This window comes from Macaca mulatta, chromosome 16 (assembly GCF_049350105.2).
Source record: "Macaca mulatta isolate MMU2019108-1 chromosome 16, T2T-MMU8v2.0, whole genome shotgun sequence".
Classification (NCBI taxonomy): domain Eukaryota; kingdom Metazoa; phylum Chordata; class Mammalia; order Primates; family Cercopithecidae; genus Macaca; species Macaca mulatta.
In genome coordinates this window covers 41,995,723-42,013,235 of record NC_133421.1, presented here as the reverse complement: position 1 = coordinate 42,013,235, position 17,513 = coordinate 41,995,723, and the positions used below count along the sequence as shown (strand labels likewise).

At 43.8% G+C, this 17,513-nt stretch overlaps 1 protein-coding gene and 1 pseudogene across 1 annotated transcript in view; one reads left to right on the top strand and one right to left on the bottom strand.

Moving 5' to 3' along the window:
- PSMD11 (proteasome 26S subunit, non-ATPase 11) overlaps positions 1-7,544 on the bottom strand; it is a 37,271-nt gene extending 29,727 nt beyond the window's left edge. The window contains exons 1-2 of the mRNA XM_015119044.3: positions 7,440-7,544; positions 4,989-5,090 (exon numbers count right to left, since the gene is read on the bottom strand). Of these exons, the coding sequence (XP_014974530.1) occupies positions 4,989-5,090; positions 7,440-7,530 (193 nt within the window). The 5' untranslated portion in view covers positions 7,531-7,544. The remainder of the gene's footprint in view (positions 1-4,988; positions 5,091-7,439) is intronic.
- Positions 7,545-14,706: 7,162 nt separating this feature from the next.
- On the top strand, positions 14,707-15,449 carry LOC106993954 (nucleotide triphosphate diphosphatase NUDT15 pseudogene; annotated as a pseudogene).
- Positions 15,450-17,513: the final 2,064 nt, after the last annotated feature.

The following is a 17,513-nucleotide window of genomic DNA, read 5'->3' as shown; positions in this document are numbered from 1 at the left end:
CAGTGGCTCACACCTATAATCCTAGCACTTTAGAAAGCCAAGGCGGGCAGACTGCTTGAGCTCAGGAGTTCAAGACCAGCCTGGGCAACATTGCGAAACCCCCACTCTACAAAAAATTAGCCAGGCATGGTGGTGTGGGTCTATAGTCCCAGTTACTTGGGGGACTGAGGCAAGAGCATTGCTTGAGCCCAGGTCGAGGCTGCAGTGAGCCAAGATTGTGCCACTGCACTCCAGCTTGGGTGACAAAGTGAGACTCTGTCTCAAAAAAACAAAACAAAACAAAACAAATAGAGAGAACTAAGGTGAATTTGGAATAATCTGTTCACAATAAATCCACTGTTTTTAAGAGATTACTATCTCCTTATCAAATAATCTGTCCCAGAACTCTACCACTAATGACCATGTATAGTGTCTATTCTTTATTTTTAATTTATTTCAATGTGCAGCACACAGTGAATACATCTATTCTTTGCATTATCCTCTTGAAAGGCAGGATAATATTTGCCTCAGTTTCCTTATACCTCTCCATGATTTTTCTCAGAATAATAAATGGCTCTATAGTTACATCTGCTAGAACTATTTTTTTAATAATAAAAGAAACTGTTAGAGCCTAGAGACCTGAACTTATTTACAGAGACTATCTGCTCTGTCTTCTCTCACCTATTTCTTTCAGTTTGAAAATCATTTTCCTTCCTAGAAAAGGCAGAAGCGAAACATGAGCTAAGCAGTCTGCCTTTCTAACACCTGCTAGCATTACAATATTTTCTCTAAGCACTGAGTGTTATTCTTCTTACCCCAAGAGAGAAGCAAATGATCTCTTAGTTGTCCTCCTGCATTTTTCTTTTTTTTTTTTTTGAGAAAGAGTCTCACTCAGTCATCCAGGCTGTAGTACAATGGCACAATTGTGGCTCACTGCAGCCTTGACTTCCCAGGCTCTAGTGATCCTCCTGTCTCTGTTTCCCAAATACCTGGGACACAGGAATGCACCACCACACCCAGTCAATTTTTTAATTTTTTTGTAGATATGGGGTCTCCTTATGTTATCCATGCTGCTATTTTTAAAAAAAAAATTTAACAGAGATAGCATCTTCACTATGCGGTTCAAACTGGTCTCTAACTCCCGGTCTCAAGCAATCCTCCCACCTCAGCTTCCCAAAGTCCTGGGATTACAGGTATGAGCTACTATGCCCAGCTGCCATTTTTCAGACTTAGTTCATCATCTGTTTTAGTCTACTACTGTTTTATATTCATTCTTGTTTGTATTTCCTGTTTCTTTCCATTTTCATACATACTGAGATAATTTTTTTTTAAGTCCCATAAAATCATACTGACTTCCTCCTATTCTTACTGGGATTATTTGTAATTATGTGACCAGAATTTCCTTGTCAGTGGCTCACACCTGGAATCCCAGCACTCTGGGAGGCCGAGGCGGGTGGATCAACTGAGGTCAGCAGTTCAAGACCAGCCTGGCCAACATGGTGAAACCTCTTTTGTACTGAAAGGAAAAAAAAAAAAATTAGCCAAGCGTGGTGGCTCACGCCTCTAGTCCCAGCTACTTGGAGAAGCTGAGGCACAAGAATCGCTTGAACCCAGGAGGTAGAAGTTGCAGTGAGCTGAGATCACATCACTGCACTCCAGCCTGGACAACAGAGTGAAACTCGGTCTCAAAAAAAAAAAAAGGCTGGGCATGGTGGCTCATGCCTATAATCACAACACTTTGGAAGACCAAGGTGGGTGGATCACTTGAGGTCAGGAGCCCGAGACCAGCCTGGCCAACATGATAAAACCCCACCTCTACTAAAAATACAAAAATTAACTGGGTGTGGTGGTGGGCGCCTGTAGTTCCAGCTACTTGGGAGGCTGAGGCAGGAGAATCACTTGAACCCAGGAGGTTGAGCCGAGATCGCGCCACTGCACTCCACACCAGCCTGGGCAACAAAGCAAGACTCTGTCTCAAAAAAAAAAAAAAAAAAAAGCCCTCACAGAACTCAACAGATTCCTTTGAAAAGTTTTAGGCTATGAAATCCTGAGCCTAGGCATCATGTCTGATGATGCTCAACACTATTAACACTACTTACAATTACAATTACACATCAGACATTGTTTTTTTCGGTAATCCCCAAGTGATTGTTATTGGCCAGGGATCCTATCTTAAATTTTTGAGTAGAATACTTAGCATAATGCTATGCACTTATTAAATGCATAAAAAACAAAACTGGACATTAAAGGAACAGACATACTTTCTATTCTCAGGGAGCAAACAATACAAACCTATCCATCAATAATAGCAAACACAGCTAAATATATGTAGGCCTTAACACCTCCTTAGAGTTCCCATTGTGTATACCTATACTCATCAAACTTTCTTAGAAAACAGTAGGTAACATGGAAATGTTTTTGAAAGTTCTTATAATTCATCTATTAAATTCCAACAGGTTTAGCAGTACACTTCTAAACTTCTCAAGTCACAAGGCAGGGCAAGAAACAAGGGGAGAATACATATAAAATAGGAATTTCAAGCAAAACAGTAATATTTTTGGATGAAAATTACTGAAGTGTTGACTATATACCACACACTGTTCTTAATTCATGCCACTGAAGGAAAGTAGAAATTTGGATATCTCAACAACAACAAAATCTTTTTTTGAGGCAAGGTCTTGCTCTGTCACCCAGGCTGAAGCATAGCGGTGTGATGACAGCTCACTACAGCCTCAACCTCCTCGGCTCAAGCAATCCTCCCACCTCAGCCTCCAGAGTAGCTGGTACTACAGCCACATAATACCACACCCAGCTAATTTTTCTATTTTTTGTAGAGACGGGGTCTCACTATGTTGCCAGAGCTGGTCTCAAATTCCTGGACTCAAGGGATCCTCCTGCCTCAGCCTGCCAAAGTGCTGGGATTACAGATATGAGCCACCACGCCTGGCTAACAACAAAAAAATTTTCACATCACTTCTGTTGGCTTTATAATTCAGAAAAATTACCTTACTATATTTTGCATGGAGTGATTATCAAAACTGTTCTTGATAATTTGATTATCAAGCTCAAATTAACTGACAGACAACTGGAATCCATATGTATGTTAAATAGGAGGGAAGTCAGTCTAAGATGAAAAGACACCACCCACCAATGATAATTCGGAAGTAGACAGTTACAGGAAAGCAATAATAACCATGATGTCATGTGGCTATATGGGCTCTGAAGTAAGACTACATGAGTTCAAATCCTAGGTCTACCAGTTATTAGTTGAATGAGCTTTGGTAAGTTATTTAACTTTTCTGTGCTCAGTATCCTCCATGTGTAAAATGGATAACAGTACCTACTTCAAGTTGTTTCAAGGATTCAATTAACTTAAACCATGTATGTGTTTAAAAGAGTAACCAGTTGGCCAGGCACCGTGGCTTACACCAGTAATCCCATCATTTTGGGAGGCCGAGGTAGGTAGATCACCTGAGGTTAGGAGTTCGAGACCAGCATGACCAACATGGTGAAACCTCACCTCTACTAAAAAAAAATACAAAATTAGCCAGGCATAGTGGCGCATGCTGGCAATCCCAGCTACTCGGGAGGCTGAGGTAGGAGAATCACTTGAACCTGGGAGGCGGAGGTTGCAGTGAGCCGAGATCGCACCATTTGCACTCCAGCCTGGGCAACAAGAGCAAAACTCCGTCTCAAAAATAATAATAATTAAAAAAAAAAAGAGTTCATAGCAATCAAAAACCATTACGTATGGTTCTTCTTATAGCTACTTAACGATGTTTTAAGTAAGATATAAGGCCCATGTAAACACATCCTCACAATTTCATACATCTTTATTCAGCTCTATAGACTGCGCCTAATAATAAGTTAGTGATCTTTAATTGAAAAAAATCACTGGCTGGGCACAATGGCTCACGCCTGGAATCCCAGCACTTTGGGAGGCCAAGGTGGGTGGATCATGAGGTCAGGAGTTCGAGACCAGCCTGATGAACATGGTGAAACCCCGTCCCTATTAAAAATACAAAAATTAGCCAGGCGTGGTAGCGCGCGCCTGTAATTCCAGCTATTCCAGAGGCTGAGGCAGGAGAATCGCTTGAACCCAAGGGGCAGAGGTTGCAGTGAGCCCAGATCGCGCCACTGCACTCCAGCCTGGGTGACACAGTGAGACCCCGTTTTGAAATAAGAAAAACATCTTTAGCTCTCAAGTTCAAGAAGTTGTGCCAACTAACCCCCATTATTCTCTTAAACAACATAATTTTAGGGGAAATAACTCATGAGGTCACTTAACAGATCTTAATCCAATTTAATCAAATGAGCTCTAAATTCACTTTAAACTTAACAAAAACCACCCATTTGAAGTTAAACAGACTTCTCTTTAAATACTATTACCACTTTACTGGTAAAAGGTCCTTCCTGATCAAAAGGACTCCCTTCTCATTCCAAGGACACACCCATCATCAGAATATTATGTCAAATCTAATCAGTCAATGGTTTAATTACAACTAGAATGTCTGAGCAATGATGTGCACAAAGTCCTAGGTACAAATGGAGAAGTCTTAGGAAGACTCCATTTAATGTCTTATTCTTATTCTTAATCAATCAGAAAAAAACGACAGTGAGTCACTTGTATACAAAATCCTTTGTCATTTTTGAATCTGGCGCTTAAAGTTGTTATCTATCTTAAATACATCAGAGTTGCTCAGTGAAATTATTGAAGACTGTTGCTGCCTCTATGTGAGGGAATACAGTGAGAATTCAAAAACCAGAAACAAATCAGAAATCACTATATCCCAACAAAAATAAGATTGTCTCTCATTTGCAAAACTAAACTACCATGAAAGAACTGAGTTTAAAGGCCACTTAATTGCCTGGTAAAAAACTGAAACTCAACAAGTTGCCAAGAAAATAAAGTTGAATTCAGTTTGTGGATCAGTCCCATGATTCTTCACTCCAACAAAAGACGGGAATTTCACTCAGCATTTCAGGTACAATCCATGTGTAGCACTTACCTGCAGCTTGTCCAGTCTTTGCCAGGAGAGATCCCAGTTCCAGGATGCTCTGCTCTTTGACTTGCACTGCCTCCTCATCGTTTTCCTGAATGTCACGCTTCACTAGGAGAGGAAAATGCAAACCCTCTTAAAATTCTTACCAAAAAATGAAGACTGAGGGAAATTTCACCCTCATAAGATCCATTACAAACTCAAACATATTTACCAAAAGACAAATTCTAGAGTTAAAAAAAACTCTAAGTCAGGAAAAAAAAAAGATAATATATACATAGAATATGTTCCATGTAAATCATAAAAAACAGGATTCTTCTCTTTGATTTTAAATGTGCCTTTTCATTCTACCCACCAGATTTTTGCTTACCTATATACACTAAGTTTCCGTTGTGGTCACTTGGTTAAAGCAAAATTAAAACAAAACAAATCATTCATACTTATGGTGCCAAGATCTATGCCAGTCACTATGTTATGTGAAGATATTAAACATGCCTGTGCATTTATGCCACAAACCAAAATCAATTGACCAAGTTATTGATGCCTGTAAGTCAAAAGCCTTTCAATAAACTTTATGTCTGTGCAAAGCCTCAGCTGATGGGTGTGTTAGGGATAAGCAGGTCTATAAAGCCATTCAAGAAAAACAACCCTATCAAAGCCCCAGTGTGATCCTGCACAGCTACACTTAGGAGACACTGCTGCTTTTTAATGCACTGAGGTCTGTTAAAATAACTTTGTGCTATCTGTCCTATTTTCAACAGCTAATAACTATTTTAACATGCAAGCATGGAATAGCCTCTCCAAGTTTGTAGTGATCATCACTGGTTACCACTACTCTTACAAAGAAAGCATCATGACTTGACAAAAACCAAGATTTTGATACTCCATGATGGAGTCCAGAAAAAGTAAGGCCGTCAACCATGATGACTCAAGCTTGCTCTAACAGTGAAGCTTTCAGGGAACTCTCCCCTAGAATAGTGGGCCAACAGGAAATACTCTAATTGTAATGTTTAACATAATTTCTACTTTATGAAAGACAAAATATTAGGCACTAGGCACAGACAATTAAAATTCATGCTCCTCACATTAGTTCTAAATAATAATGTGTACTCAGAATAAAATACCCATGTAACGGTGAATGAGATGACTCTGGTTCCGTAGAAGCAACTGACCTAAGTCAAGATCAGAACTTTTCAAAAGAAACACCTTTTACCAATATCGCTCAAAGATACATCTTGACGCCCACCTCCTCTCCTTCTCTAGTATCCCCAATGATAAAGTATCAAGATCTTGTCATTGTCCTTTCTCCGTGCAGGTCTGGAATACCAAAATTCAACACACTATGTCAAATGCCAACATCTTGCAAGTCCCACATACAGGTGCATTCTCATACTACTTGTTGAGCTAATTCAAATCTTCCCAAGCTACACTAAAAAGATCCCATTACATGTACAGTGAAGAGCTGGTCCAAGCCCTAACTGAATCCTTTATGAGTGAACATTTAAGTCTTCCTCTGTCATAAATTTCTGTTCACACTTGAATCCCAACAGAAAGCTGCAGGAAACGACTGGCTGGGGTTGTCATTTCAGTTTTCCTGTTGTGTGCAGGTGTAAGACCATCATATTACAATGCTAAGAAAATTTTAATTTTTCCGGCAACATGCAGCCGACCCGTTCCAAAGAATTCCCTGAACTCTGCGGCTGACAACTAACTCCCTTAACTCACTTCCAATCCCTACAGGGAGTCTGGAAAGATTAGTCACCTCCTCTAGCCCGGCGGTCCCGCTCCAACACCTCACTCTTACACCCTACACAAGGCAGATGAGCGTCTCGGCCACCTCCACAAACCAAATGCCAACCTGAGGTGTGTGTCACCCCTGAATTTCCCACATTCTGAAAGAGACCCTCCTCTTAGTGGAGCTTTCCGCCGTGGGGCTGGGGAGTAGCAGCTCCCAGCGTCCCATGGAAGGAAACTCCCAGAGAAGAGCAAGCGCTCGCGCTCCCACCCGGAGCAGACTGTGCTGATTACAACGGCGGGAAATGCCTGTCCTGAGCTGGTTTCGCCAAGGCCTTTCAACTAGAGACTCTAGGACCAGTCCGTGACAAGCACGCCGGCCGGCACTACTCCGGGTCCCAGACCAGCTCGTGCGGGCCAGAGCCGGGGACACAGCTAGGGAGGGGTGGGGGCCCGGCTCGGCCCACTCTCCCACCCTACGCTAAGCCCCCCGTGAGTCAGCAGCCGGCGACGGGACCTGGGGATTGCCTCAAGCCCTCCCACAAGAGTGAGACCCGGGGGGCTCTGGGGAGCTCCGAGCGGCCTGCGCCCCCAGCCCGGCCCCCCTCACACACACAGTGAGTCAGCAGCACCAGAGCCGGCTAGCCCGGCCCCTCTCCGCTGCCGCCGACCGACATAAGCCGAGCTGGGCCGGCGGGGCCGGGGAGACGGCGCGGCGACCTTTACCGATGGAGTGGAGGATGTCGATGGAGGCCTCCCGGTCGGTGCTGAGCAGAGACTGGGCTCTCTGGAACTCCACCACTGCCGCCGCCGCCATCTTACTGCTCTCACACCGTCCCCGGCCGCGGCCGCCGACGCCGGAAACACACACCCGGAAAGCCCGCCCTCGCGTCCCTCCGCCTGTAGCTCCCGCGGCTCCGTTCCCAGAGCACTCCGGGAGTTGTAGTCTCTCGGAGCGCCTCGCCCGTGGGCTGCAAGCTCCCCAGCGCCGCCTAGCGGGCGGCCGGCGAGGAAAAGAGGCGGTGCCCCGCAGTGGGAGCTCAAGATCGGTCCCCGCCCACCCCAAAAGAGGCTTCTTGATTCCGGCCCCGCTCGCGCACCCCTGAGAGGGATTCTTGAGTACCGAGCTAGGTCTTCAGTCAAAGCTGTGTGGCTTTCTTTGCGGCTTCCACGATTTAACCATTCATTCAGGACTATAAGTGACCTTATAAAGTGCTCGCTATGTGGCAGACAAAGAATAGCACCATTCGAATGCGTTCCAGTGTCTGACGCCTGTACGCCGCACACACGCTTTCCAGGCTTGACTCCCGCAGAACGCTAGCCGGCAGGAGGGCAAACCCGCCAGAACCGGAGAAAACTGTCCTTCTCACGCGCCCACTTAACCTTGGGACAGTGCTGGACGTGATGAAATGAAACATCACCTTTGCTCCATTCACGCCACAAACACCTCTTGGGAATCCACAGAAGCCTCACCCAGCTCCCCAGCTCAAAAAAAAAAAAAAAGGAAGAAAGAAAAAGAGAAATTGAATTATTCTTCCCAATATCTTCAGTCCCTTCAACTAAAGTCACAGATATCAGTGAAGACGTCGTGTGGACGGAAAAATGACATTCTATGAGACCACTTAGGGTTAAACTTAAGAAAGATGCTAAAAGGGTACAAAGACAATTCGGTATAAGGAAGACCTTTCTCTAGGCGATGACGATCCAAAAATGGAATGTGCTGTCCCATAAAAGGACGCATAAAGGGGACTAACATTGCACACGCTCTTCTGTAAGTGGATTAGGCCATTTATATTCCTCTATCTCCTTTTATTCTCCCAACGATGTTCTGTAAAGAAGATGTTTACTCCCCTTTAGTATGTGAGGAAACAGGGGGTTTGAGTTATTTGGTGAAGCTCAAATCCTGATTGGGAAAGCTGAGAGCTGCCGGTTAAGGAATGCCCTCCTAATTCCTGGGTGTGTTCACGTGAAAAGTAGATGACATCTCATCAGGTTGTTGTAAACAGTATTCATGACTTTGATGGAGAGTTGGATTAAGTGGCTTCTAGCAGGATGCGGTGGCTCACGCCTGTAATCCCAGCACTTTGGGAGGGCAAGGTGGGCAGATCGCTTGAGCCCAGGAGTTCAAGACCAGCCTGGGCAACATAGAGAAATCCCCCACCTCTACTAAAAATACAAAAATTAGCCAGGCATGGTGGTGCACGCCTGTAGTCTCAGCTACTTGGGAGGCTGAGGGGGGAGGCTTTAGAAGAAATCGTAGGAGAGGATAGATTGCTGGTCTCACTACAAAGAGGGGGAACCATAAAACAGCAAACCCCAACATTTCTGGCACCAGGGACCAGTTTGGTGGAAGACAGTTTTTCCACAGATGTGAGGAGGGGGGATGGTTTCGGGATGAAACTGGTCCACCTCAGATCATCAGGCATTAGATTCTCATAAGAAGCAGGCAACCTAAATCCCTGGTATGCTCAGTTCACAATAGAGTTTGCCTCCTATGAGAATCTAATGTTGCAGCTAATCTGACAGGGGGCGAAGCTCAGGCGTAATGCTGGCTCCCCAGCCACTCACCTCTTGCTGGGCGGCCTGGTTCCTAACATGCCACTGACCAGTAGTGGTCCTTGGCCCAGGGTTAGGGACCCCCACTGTAAAAGACTAGGAGTGTCTGCCAGATCTTTCTCCCAAGCTAGTGAGTCTTGCTGACTGTGGAAACTTATGAGCCCATCCCTGTATGATCATCATGGTGAAAGTTTTGAGATGAACTAGACATGTCTCTTGAGGAATTTGGCATGTGTGCACATTCATGAAGATGGTCACCCACTTCTAGCCTGCAGAATTATGAATTAGGGAAGCTGGCTGGCACACTCTACAATAGGACCAGGAGAAAAGACAACAATAGGGTAGCTTCCACTCCTGTGTTTGACATGGTAAGGTTCTTATGAGCCAAGAGGATGCTGAAAAGGTAGACCAGGCCGCGCGCGGTGGCTCACGCCTGTAATCCCAGCACTTTGGGAGGCCGAGGCGGGCGGATCACAAGGTCAGGAGATCGAGACCATCCTGGCTAACATGGTGAAACCCCGTCTCTACTAAAAATACAAAAAATTAGCCGGGCGCGGTGGCGGGCGCCTGTAGTCCCAGCTGCTCGGGAGGCTGAGGCAGGAGAATGGCGTAAACCCAGGAGGCGGAGCTTGCAGTGAGCCGAGATCGCGCCACTGCACTCCAGCCTGGGCGACAGAGCGAGACTCCGTCTCAAAAAAAAAAAAAAAAAAAAAAAAGGTAGACCATCCAGGACCTTCTTAAAGGAACCTATTCAGAGTGCAGTGGCGCGATCTTGGCTCACTGCAAACTCCGCCTCCCGGCTTCATGCCATTCTCCTGCCTCAGCCTCCCGAGTAGCTGGGACTACAGGCGCCCGCCACCACGCCCAGCTCATTTTTTGTATTTTTACTAGAGATGAGGTTTCATCTTGTTTGCCAGGATGGTCTCGATCTCCTGACCTCGTGATCCGCCCGTCTCGGCCTCCCTAAGTGCTGGGATTACAGGCATGAGCCACTGCGCCTGGCCCAGCTGATTTTTTTTTTAAGAGACAAGGTCTTGCTATGTTGCCCAGGCTGGTCTCAAACTCCCGGCCTCAAGGGATTCCCCCCACCTTGACCTCCCAAACTGCTGGGATGACAGGCATGAGCCACTACGCCCAGCCTATTTCACGTGTTTGAATCTCATCTCCCTTCAAAAGGTTGCAGGACTACATGCTATAGAAAATGAGCACAGAATTTGAAGTCAGACAAACATGGAGCTCAATCTTCACTCTGCTACCAACTAACAGTCAAATTACTTAAACTATCTGATACAAAGTTTGATCATCAGTAAAACTATTTTAAAAATCAATTTCACTTAATGGTTGTACAATAATTTGACTGTATTTAATGCCACAGAACTTTTATTTTTTTTTTTTTTTTTTTTGAGATGAAGTCTTACATTGTCACCTGGGCTGGAGTGCAGTGGTGTGATCTCGGCTCAATGTAACCTCTGCCTCCTGGGTTCAAGCAATTCTCGTGCCTCAGCCTCCTGAGCAGCTGGGACTACAGGCGCCCGCCAACACAGTCTGCTAATTTTTGTATTTTTAGTAGAGAGAGGGTTTCACCATGTTGGCCAGGCTGGTCATGAACTTCTGACCTCAAGTGATCTGCCTGCCTTGGCCTCCCAAAGTGCTGGGATTACATGAGTGAGCCACCGCACCAGACCGGAACTGTATAATTTTAAATGGTTAAAATGATAAATTTGATGTTATTCATATTTCACCACAATTTTAAAATTTTACTTCACAGATTTGTTGAAATTTATTTTTTTTAAGAGACAGGGTTTTGCTATGTTGCCAAGGCAAGATTCAAACTCCTGGATTCAAGCCATCCTCCTGCCTTAGTCTCCCAACTAGCTGGAACTACAGGTACACACCACTGTGCCCAGCCCAGCTTTGAAGTTTACATTTTTAAAGATACTAGAACACTTCAGTGCTATGACTGACACATATATAAGTATTCAATCAGTGGCAGTCATTAAAATTGCAATTAAGTTGCTGATTAAATTAGCTGGGATTAGCACCTACTGCTCCCCTTCCTCAGGGAGCCCAGTTGGAGGGCTAAATGAATCTTTAATAGGTAATTTTCATAGTAATGGAGTGGTGATCAATTGTCAGTTCTATTCCCACCACCCCCTTTTTTTTTTTTTTTTTTTGAGACGGAGTTTCACTCTTGTTGACTGGGCTGGAGTGCAATGGCGTGATCTCAGCTCATGGCAACCTCCGCCTCCCAGGTTCAAGCAATTCTCCTGCTTCAGCCTCTCAAGTAGCTGGGATCACAGGCGCCCGCCACCACACCTGGCTGATTTTGTATTTTTAGTAGAGACAGGGTTACTCCATGTTGGCCAGGCTGGTCTTAAACTCCCGACCTCAGGTGATCCACCGGCCTCAGCCTCCCAAAGTGCTGTGATTACAGGCGTGAGCCACTGCACCCGGCCCAATAGGTAATTTTCATAGTAATAGAGTGGTGATCAATTGTCAGTTCTAGTTCCCATCTTAAGCTTCCTCACCCTCAGTACCCTCAGTCTTGTCTCCCTCCCCTCCCTGTCATGCTTCTTTCTGTCCTCATGCCACCCCCAAACACACTACACAGCCCTAATCTTCCCTATGCTACTGTATATTCCACAACAATTTCCTTTTTCTATGTAGCTCTTAATTGTTCACTGGTCTTTCTAAACATTTTGTATCCCAAAGTTGAGCAAATAGAGGAATACTATGATGTACTATACTGCCAATACAAGCATGTATGCTCCTCCTTCTCCTCTCTCTCCTACCCTATTGTTACTGGAAAAAGGAGTCTTGGTCCAGACCCAAGAGAAGGTTCTTGGCTCTCCCACCAGGAAGAATTCAAGGAGAATCAGAGTGCAGTGAGAAGAGATAGTTTATTGAAAGCTACTTCATTATAGAATAGAGTGTCCTCAGAAGGCAAGTGGAGGAATGCACAGTCTTTAAGTTTTTCTTCTATAGGGATCTTGTGTATACAAAGACTAAACTAAGCTGTGCTATATGCGGATGGGCAGACAGCATGACCAAATTTATTATGGTATTGATTTAAAGAAACCTATCCTTGACATTCTACAGTGTGAGTACATCAAAGCATAACTATCTTGAAAAAAAGCACAATTATCTTGAAAGCAAATCTTGTGATGGGTATTGGGACATCTGGGCTTTTCTGTTTTTGTAGAAGCCTGTCCTTGCAGGTAATCTTTAGGTTGTTTCCTTAACTATAAACATCTTATGACCGTGGGTTGTGACCAGCAAGGACTGTGTCTTGCTAGTTGTTTTTTTGGTTTTTTATTTTTTTTTCCAGAGTCTCACTCTTGTTGCCCAGGCTGGAGTGCAATGGCATGATCTCGGCTCACTGCAACCTCCGCCTTCTGGGTTCAAGCAATTCTCCTGCCTCAGTCTCCCAAGTAGCTGGGATTACAGGCATGTGCCACCACACCTTATTTATTTATTTATTTTTTGAAATGGAGTTTCGCTCCTGTCACCCAGGCTGGAGTGCAGTGGTGCAATCTTGGCTCACTGAAACCTCCGCCTCCAAGGTTCAACTGATTCTCCTGCCTCAGCCTCCCAAGTAACTGGGATTAAAGGTGCGCACCACTACACCCGGCCTAATTTTTGTATTTTTAGTAAAGACAGGGTTTTGCCATGTTGACCAGGCTGGTCTCGAAGTCCTGACCTCGGGTGATCTGCCCAGCTCAGCCTCCCAACATGCTGGGATTACAGGCGTGAGCCACCACGCCTGGTGTATCTTGCTAGTTTTAAGATGGAGTTGACTGGCCAGGCGAGGTGGCTCACACCTGTAATCCCAGCACTTTGGGAGGCCGAGGCAGGCGGATCACCTGAGGTCAGCAGTTCGAGACCAACCTAGCCAACATGGCGAAACCCCATCTCTACTAAAAGTAGTATGGGTGTGGTGGCAGGTGCCTGTAATCCCAGCTACCCAGGAGGCTGAGGCAGGAGAATCGCTTGAACCCGGGAGGTGGAGGTTGCAGTGAGCCGAGATTGTGCCACTGCACTACAGCCTGGGTAACAAGAGGGAAATTCCATCTCAAAAAAAAAAAAAAAAGATGGAGTTGATTTTAAAATGGCCTTATTCTCCTAGGCTTCTGCTTCCCTAACACTGTGACAAGGAGTTAAGGCTTGCAGTTCTACACTAGTGCTGACTCGATAACTACACATTCATTGCTATTCGAGCTCTGGAGAGCGGGAAAAATAGTAAAAAACAAGGAAAATATACATTATATTTGATCTCTTTTGGGGAACCCTTCTCTCACACACTGCCACATCTCCCTAGACCTCCAGACACCTTATTGTATTTGAGTTGTATTACAGTTCTCTCTTAGTGAAAGTCTGTTAGTGATGACCTCGTCTTTGACTTTATTTTACCCTCACCCTTTATTGATAGTTCAAGTGGGTATAAAATTCCTACATTGTCACTTTTCAGTCAACATTTTAAAGGAAACTGGCTTCAGTCTAATTGAAGTTCCTTTGTAGGTAATCTATCTTTTCCCCTTAGTTAATTTTAACAAATTTTTTGTTTTCAGCTTTTATCAGCTTCACAACAAAATATGTACATCCTGATCAGGACACACCAGCTTTCCTGAATCTCAGGATTCCTGCCTGCCAGTAATCCGGAAAATTATCTGTCATTATCTCTTCAAATATTGCCTTCTCTGTCTCCCTTTTCTCTTGGAAATCTTATTACATGTAAGTTAGATCTGCATTGTCCAGTACAATAGTCACTAGCCGCATATGGCTGTTGAACACTAGTTAGTTCAAACTGAGCTGCGTGTGGTGTAAGTGCAAAATACACACTGGGTTTCAAAGACAGTAGGAAAAAAAGAATATAAAATATTTCTTCATGATTTTATATTACATGATGAAAAAATATTTTGGATTAATGTGTTTCTTTTTACTTTGTTAGGTTGGTACTAGAAAATTTTAAATTATGTATGTATGTATCTCACACTATATTTCTATTGGACTGTGTAAGACTATCTGCATCTCTTTTCTATATGTTTTATATTTTCTCTCTCCTTGTCTCTCCATACTACAAGGAATTTTCTTAATTTCATTTGAGAGTTTACTAGATTATATCATCAACTCGTTCTAATCTGCTACTTAATCCATCCGCTAAACTTTATTTGTTTTCCAGACAGAGTCTCGCTCTGTTGCCCAGGCTGGAGTGCAGTGGCGCAATCTTGGCTCACTGTAACCTCTGCCTCCCGGCTTCAAGCAATTCTCTGGCCTCAGTCTCCTGAGCAGCTGGTACTACAGGCGCACGCCACCATGCCTATTTTGTTGTTGTTGTTGTTGTTGTTGTTGTTATTGTTGTTGTTGAGGTTTTTTTTTTTATTTTTAGTAGAAACGGGTTTTCACCATGTATGGCCAGGCTGGTCTCAAACTCCTAACCTCAAGTGATCCACCCGCCTTGGCCTCCCAAAGTGTTAGGATTACAGGCATGAGCCATCGCACCCAGCCCATTCACTCGACTTTAGTGTTCATCAACTTAAAACATATTTTTTGGTCCTCCTGCTTGCGCTATGACAGCCAGCACGGAGCCGCAGGGGTGGCCGCCCAGAGTCAGAGTCTGAGTCATGGTGACCAGCTGCAAGCATCTGCGTTGCGTCCTCCTGGGGAAGAGGAAAGGGTCGTTTGGAGCCAGCAGTTTCCAGCTCTCTGAGGTCACTGGGAGTTCGGTGAGAGCTGGGAAGAATGTGCTCAAAGGGAAACCTGTGAAGAAGCTCTTCACCTGAAAAATGTTTGCTTTGCCTCAGTTGCTAATTCTTTCATTGAGAAGGAGAATTACCATTATGTTACTATATTAGTGAAAGGAGAAGTGGACGTGACTCATGATTCAGAACCAAAGAATGTAGAGCCTGAAAAAAATGAAAGTTGGGAGTGGGTTCCCTGGGAACAATTTCCTCCTTCTGGGCCCTGTGTTCTTTAAAAGAACAAGACTATGTTCCATTTAAAGATCTGAACCATCTGGTAGGATACAAAGGAAATCATCTCTAGGTGGCCAAGATTTCTTGATTTTCTTTAAAAGACAAAAATAAGGTCGGGTTAGGGAATGAAAATATCTACATTTCGGTGCAACTCCATTTTATCTTAAAAAGTTCTTGTGATCCCCAGTTTATTTGCAGTCTCTTAATGTACCCACCACCCTTTCAGCTAGTACTTGATAAAATTTTTCTGAAATACGTATAATTGAATTGTATTTCAGACACAGGATGTATGATAAATACTGATATTATGGGTAATCTACTTTCCATATTTATCTATGATATTTACTATGCAGTTTGTCATTACTAGCTTGCATGGAATAGGATGCGGTTGAATTTGCCTTAGTGTTCTGTTCAAATAGAAATCTGAATTCAAATACTGTAGTTTAGATTCAAACACAGTATGCCCGTTGCAAAATTTACCAAGTTTGTTGATTTATTGATTTAAATTATTTTTTAAATTACTAATTTATTTTTAAAAAGTGGGTTGGGGGGGCCGGGCGCGGTGGCTCAAGCCTGTAATCCCAGCACTTTGGGAGGCCGAGACGGGCGGATCACGAGGTCAGGAGATCGAGACCATCCTGGCTAACACGGTGAAACCCCGTCTCTACTAAATACAAAAAAAAAAAAGTAGCCGGGTGAGGTGGCGGGCGCCTGTAGTCCCAGCTACTCGGGAGGCTGAGGCAGGAGAATGGCGTAAACCTGGGAGGCGGAGCTTGCAGTGAGCTGAGATCCGGCCACTGCACCCCAGCCTGGGCGGCAGAGCAAGACTCTGTCTCAAAAAAAAAAAAAAAAAAAAAAAAAAAAAAAAGTGGGTTGGGGGTAATACATTGTGACAGTCTTTGCAACTTACAGGGAATAGGACAGGTCATTAGGGTGTGTTTCCCAGGTTTCTAATTGAGAACCTAAACCCAGAGAAGTGAGACAAACCATCTAATGTCTGTATCCCACTATTAACAGGCTGTGTGACGTTGGATTTCTCACTTACTCTCTCTGAGGTCCAGTGTCCTTTTTTGTAAAATGAGGACATTCGTCTAGAGCAGTGGTTCTCAAAGTATGGTCTGGGGGTCCTCAAGAGCCTTTCACGAGTATTCTAGGTCAAAGCTATTTTTATAATACTAAGACATAATTTATCTTTTCCACTCTCATTTTTTCATGAGTGTCCAGAGGAATTTTTGAGAAGCTATCTGGTGTGATATTATAACAGGCTGAATGAAGAAGCAGACATGAGAATCTAGCTTTCATCTACCATCAGACATTAAAGAGACCGGCAAAAATGTAAAGCAGTGTGACTCTTCTCACTAATGAATTTTTATTGTTGTTTAGAAAAAGTTATTTTTTGTGAGTCTTAATATGTGAAAAAAATAGCTATTTTTCAAAAAAAATTTATGTTAACACATATTGGGCTTTTGTTACTCGTAAATAATTAATATATATATATATTTTTTTTTTTGAGATGGAGTTTTGCTCTCGTTGCCCAGGCTGGAGTGCAATGGCGCAATCTTCGCTCACCGCAACCTCTGCCTCCCAGATTCAAGCGATTCTCCTGCCTCAGCCTCCCGAGTAGCTGGGATTACAGGAATGAGCCACCATGCCTGGCTAATTTTGTATTTTTAGTAGAGACGGGGTTTCTCCATGTTGGTAGGCTGGTCTCAAATTCCCAACCTCAGGTGATCTGCCCGCCTTGGCCTCCCATGGTGCTGGGAGCCACCGCGCCTGGCGAAAATAATGAAAATCTTAAGAAAAAAATTAATAAAACCTGTTTTTTTATTTCTACAAGATTGGTTTGGTCCTTCTCTAAAGCTGACTTTTTTCAAAGTATCATATTATTTTCTTATGCTTTGGGTTCCTTCTTTTGTGTTTTTTATTCTTAAAAACAAAGTCTCTAATCTGTATCTTATCATTATCGCTGTTCGTGGAAACCTGATCCTGCAGTTTGTTGTGTCTGCTGATTCTCCCTCCTGCAGGATTGTTTTCTCCTGTGTTTGTAATTATGGATTACGAGCTTATCTTCAACAGGGTTTTATCTTTGTCATTCCTAGGAGATCTGGGTTGAGTTTGCTTCTGCAAACACATCTCAATATTATGTGTTCATGACTACATTTATGTTAGCTTACAGACTTTGGGGAATTTCTCCACTACAAAGATAATATGATTTAATTCCTGATATAGTTTGAATGTGTGTCTCTGCCCAAATCTCATGTTGAATTTTAAT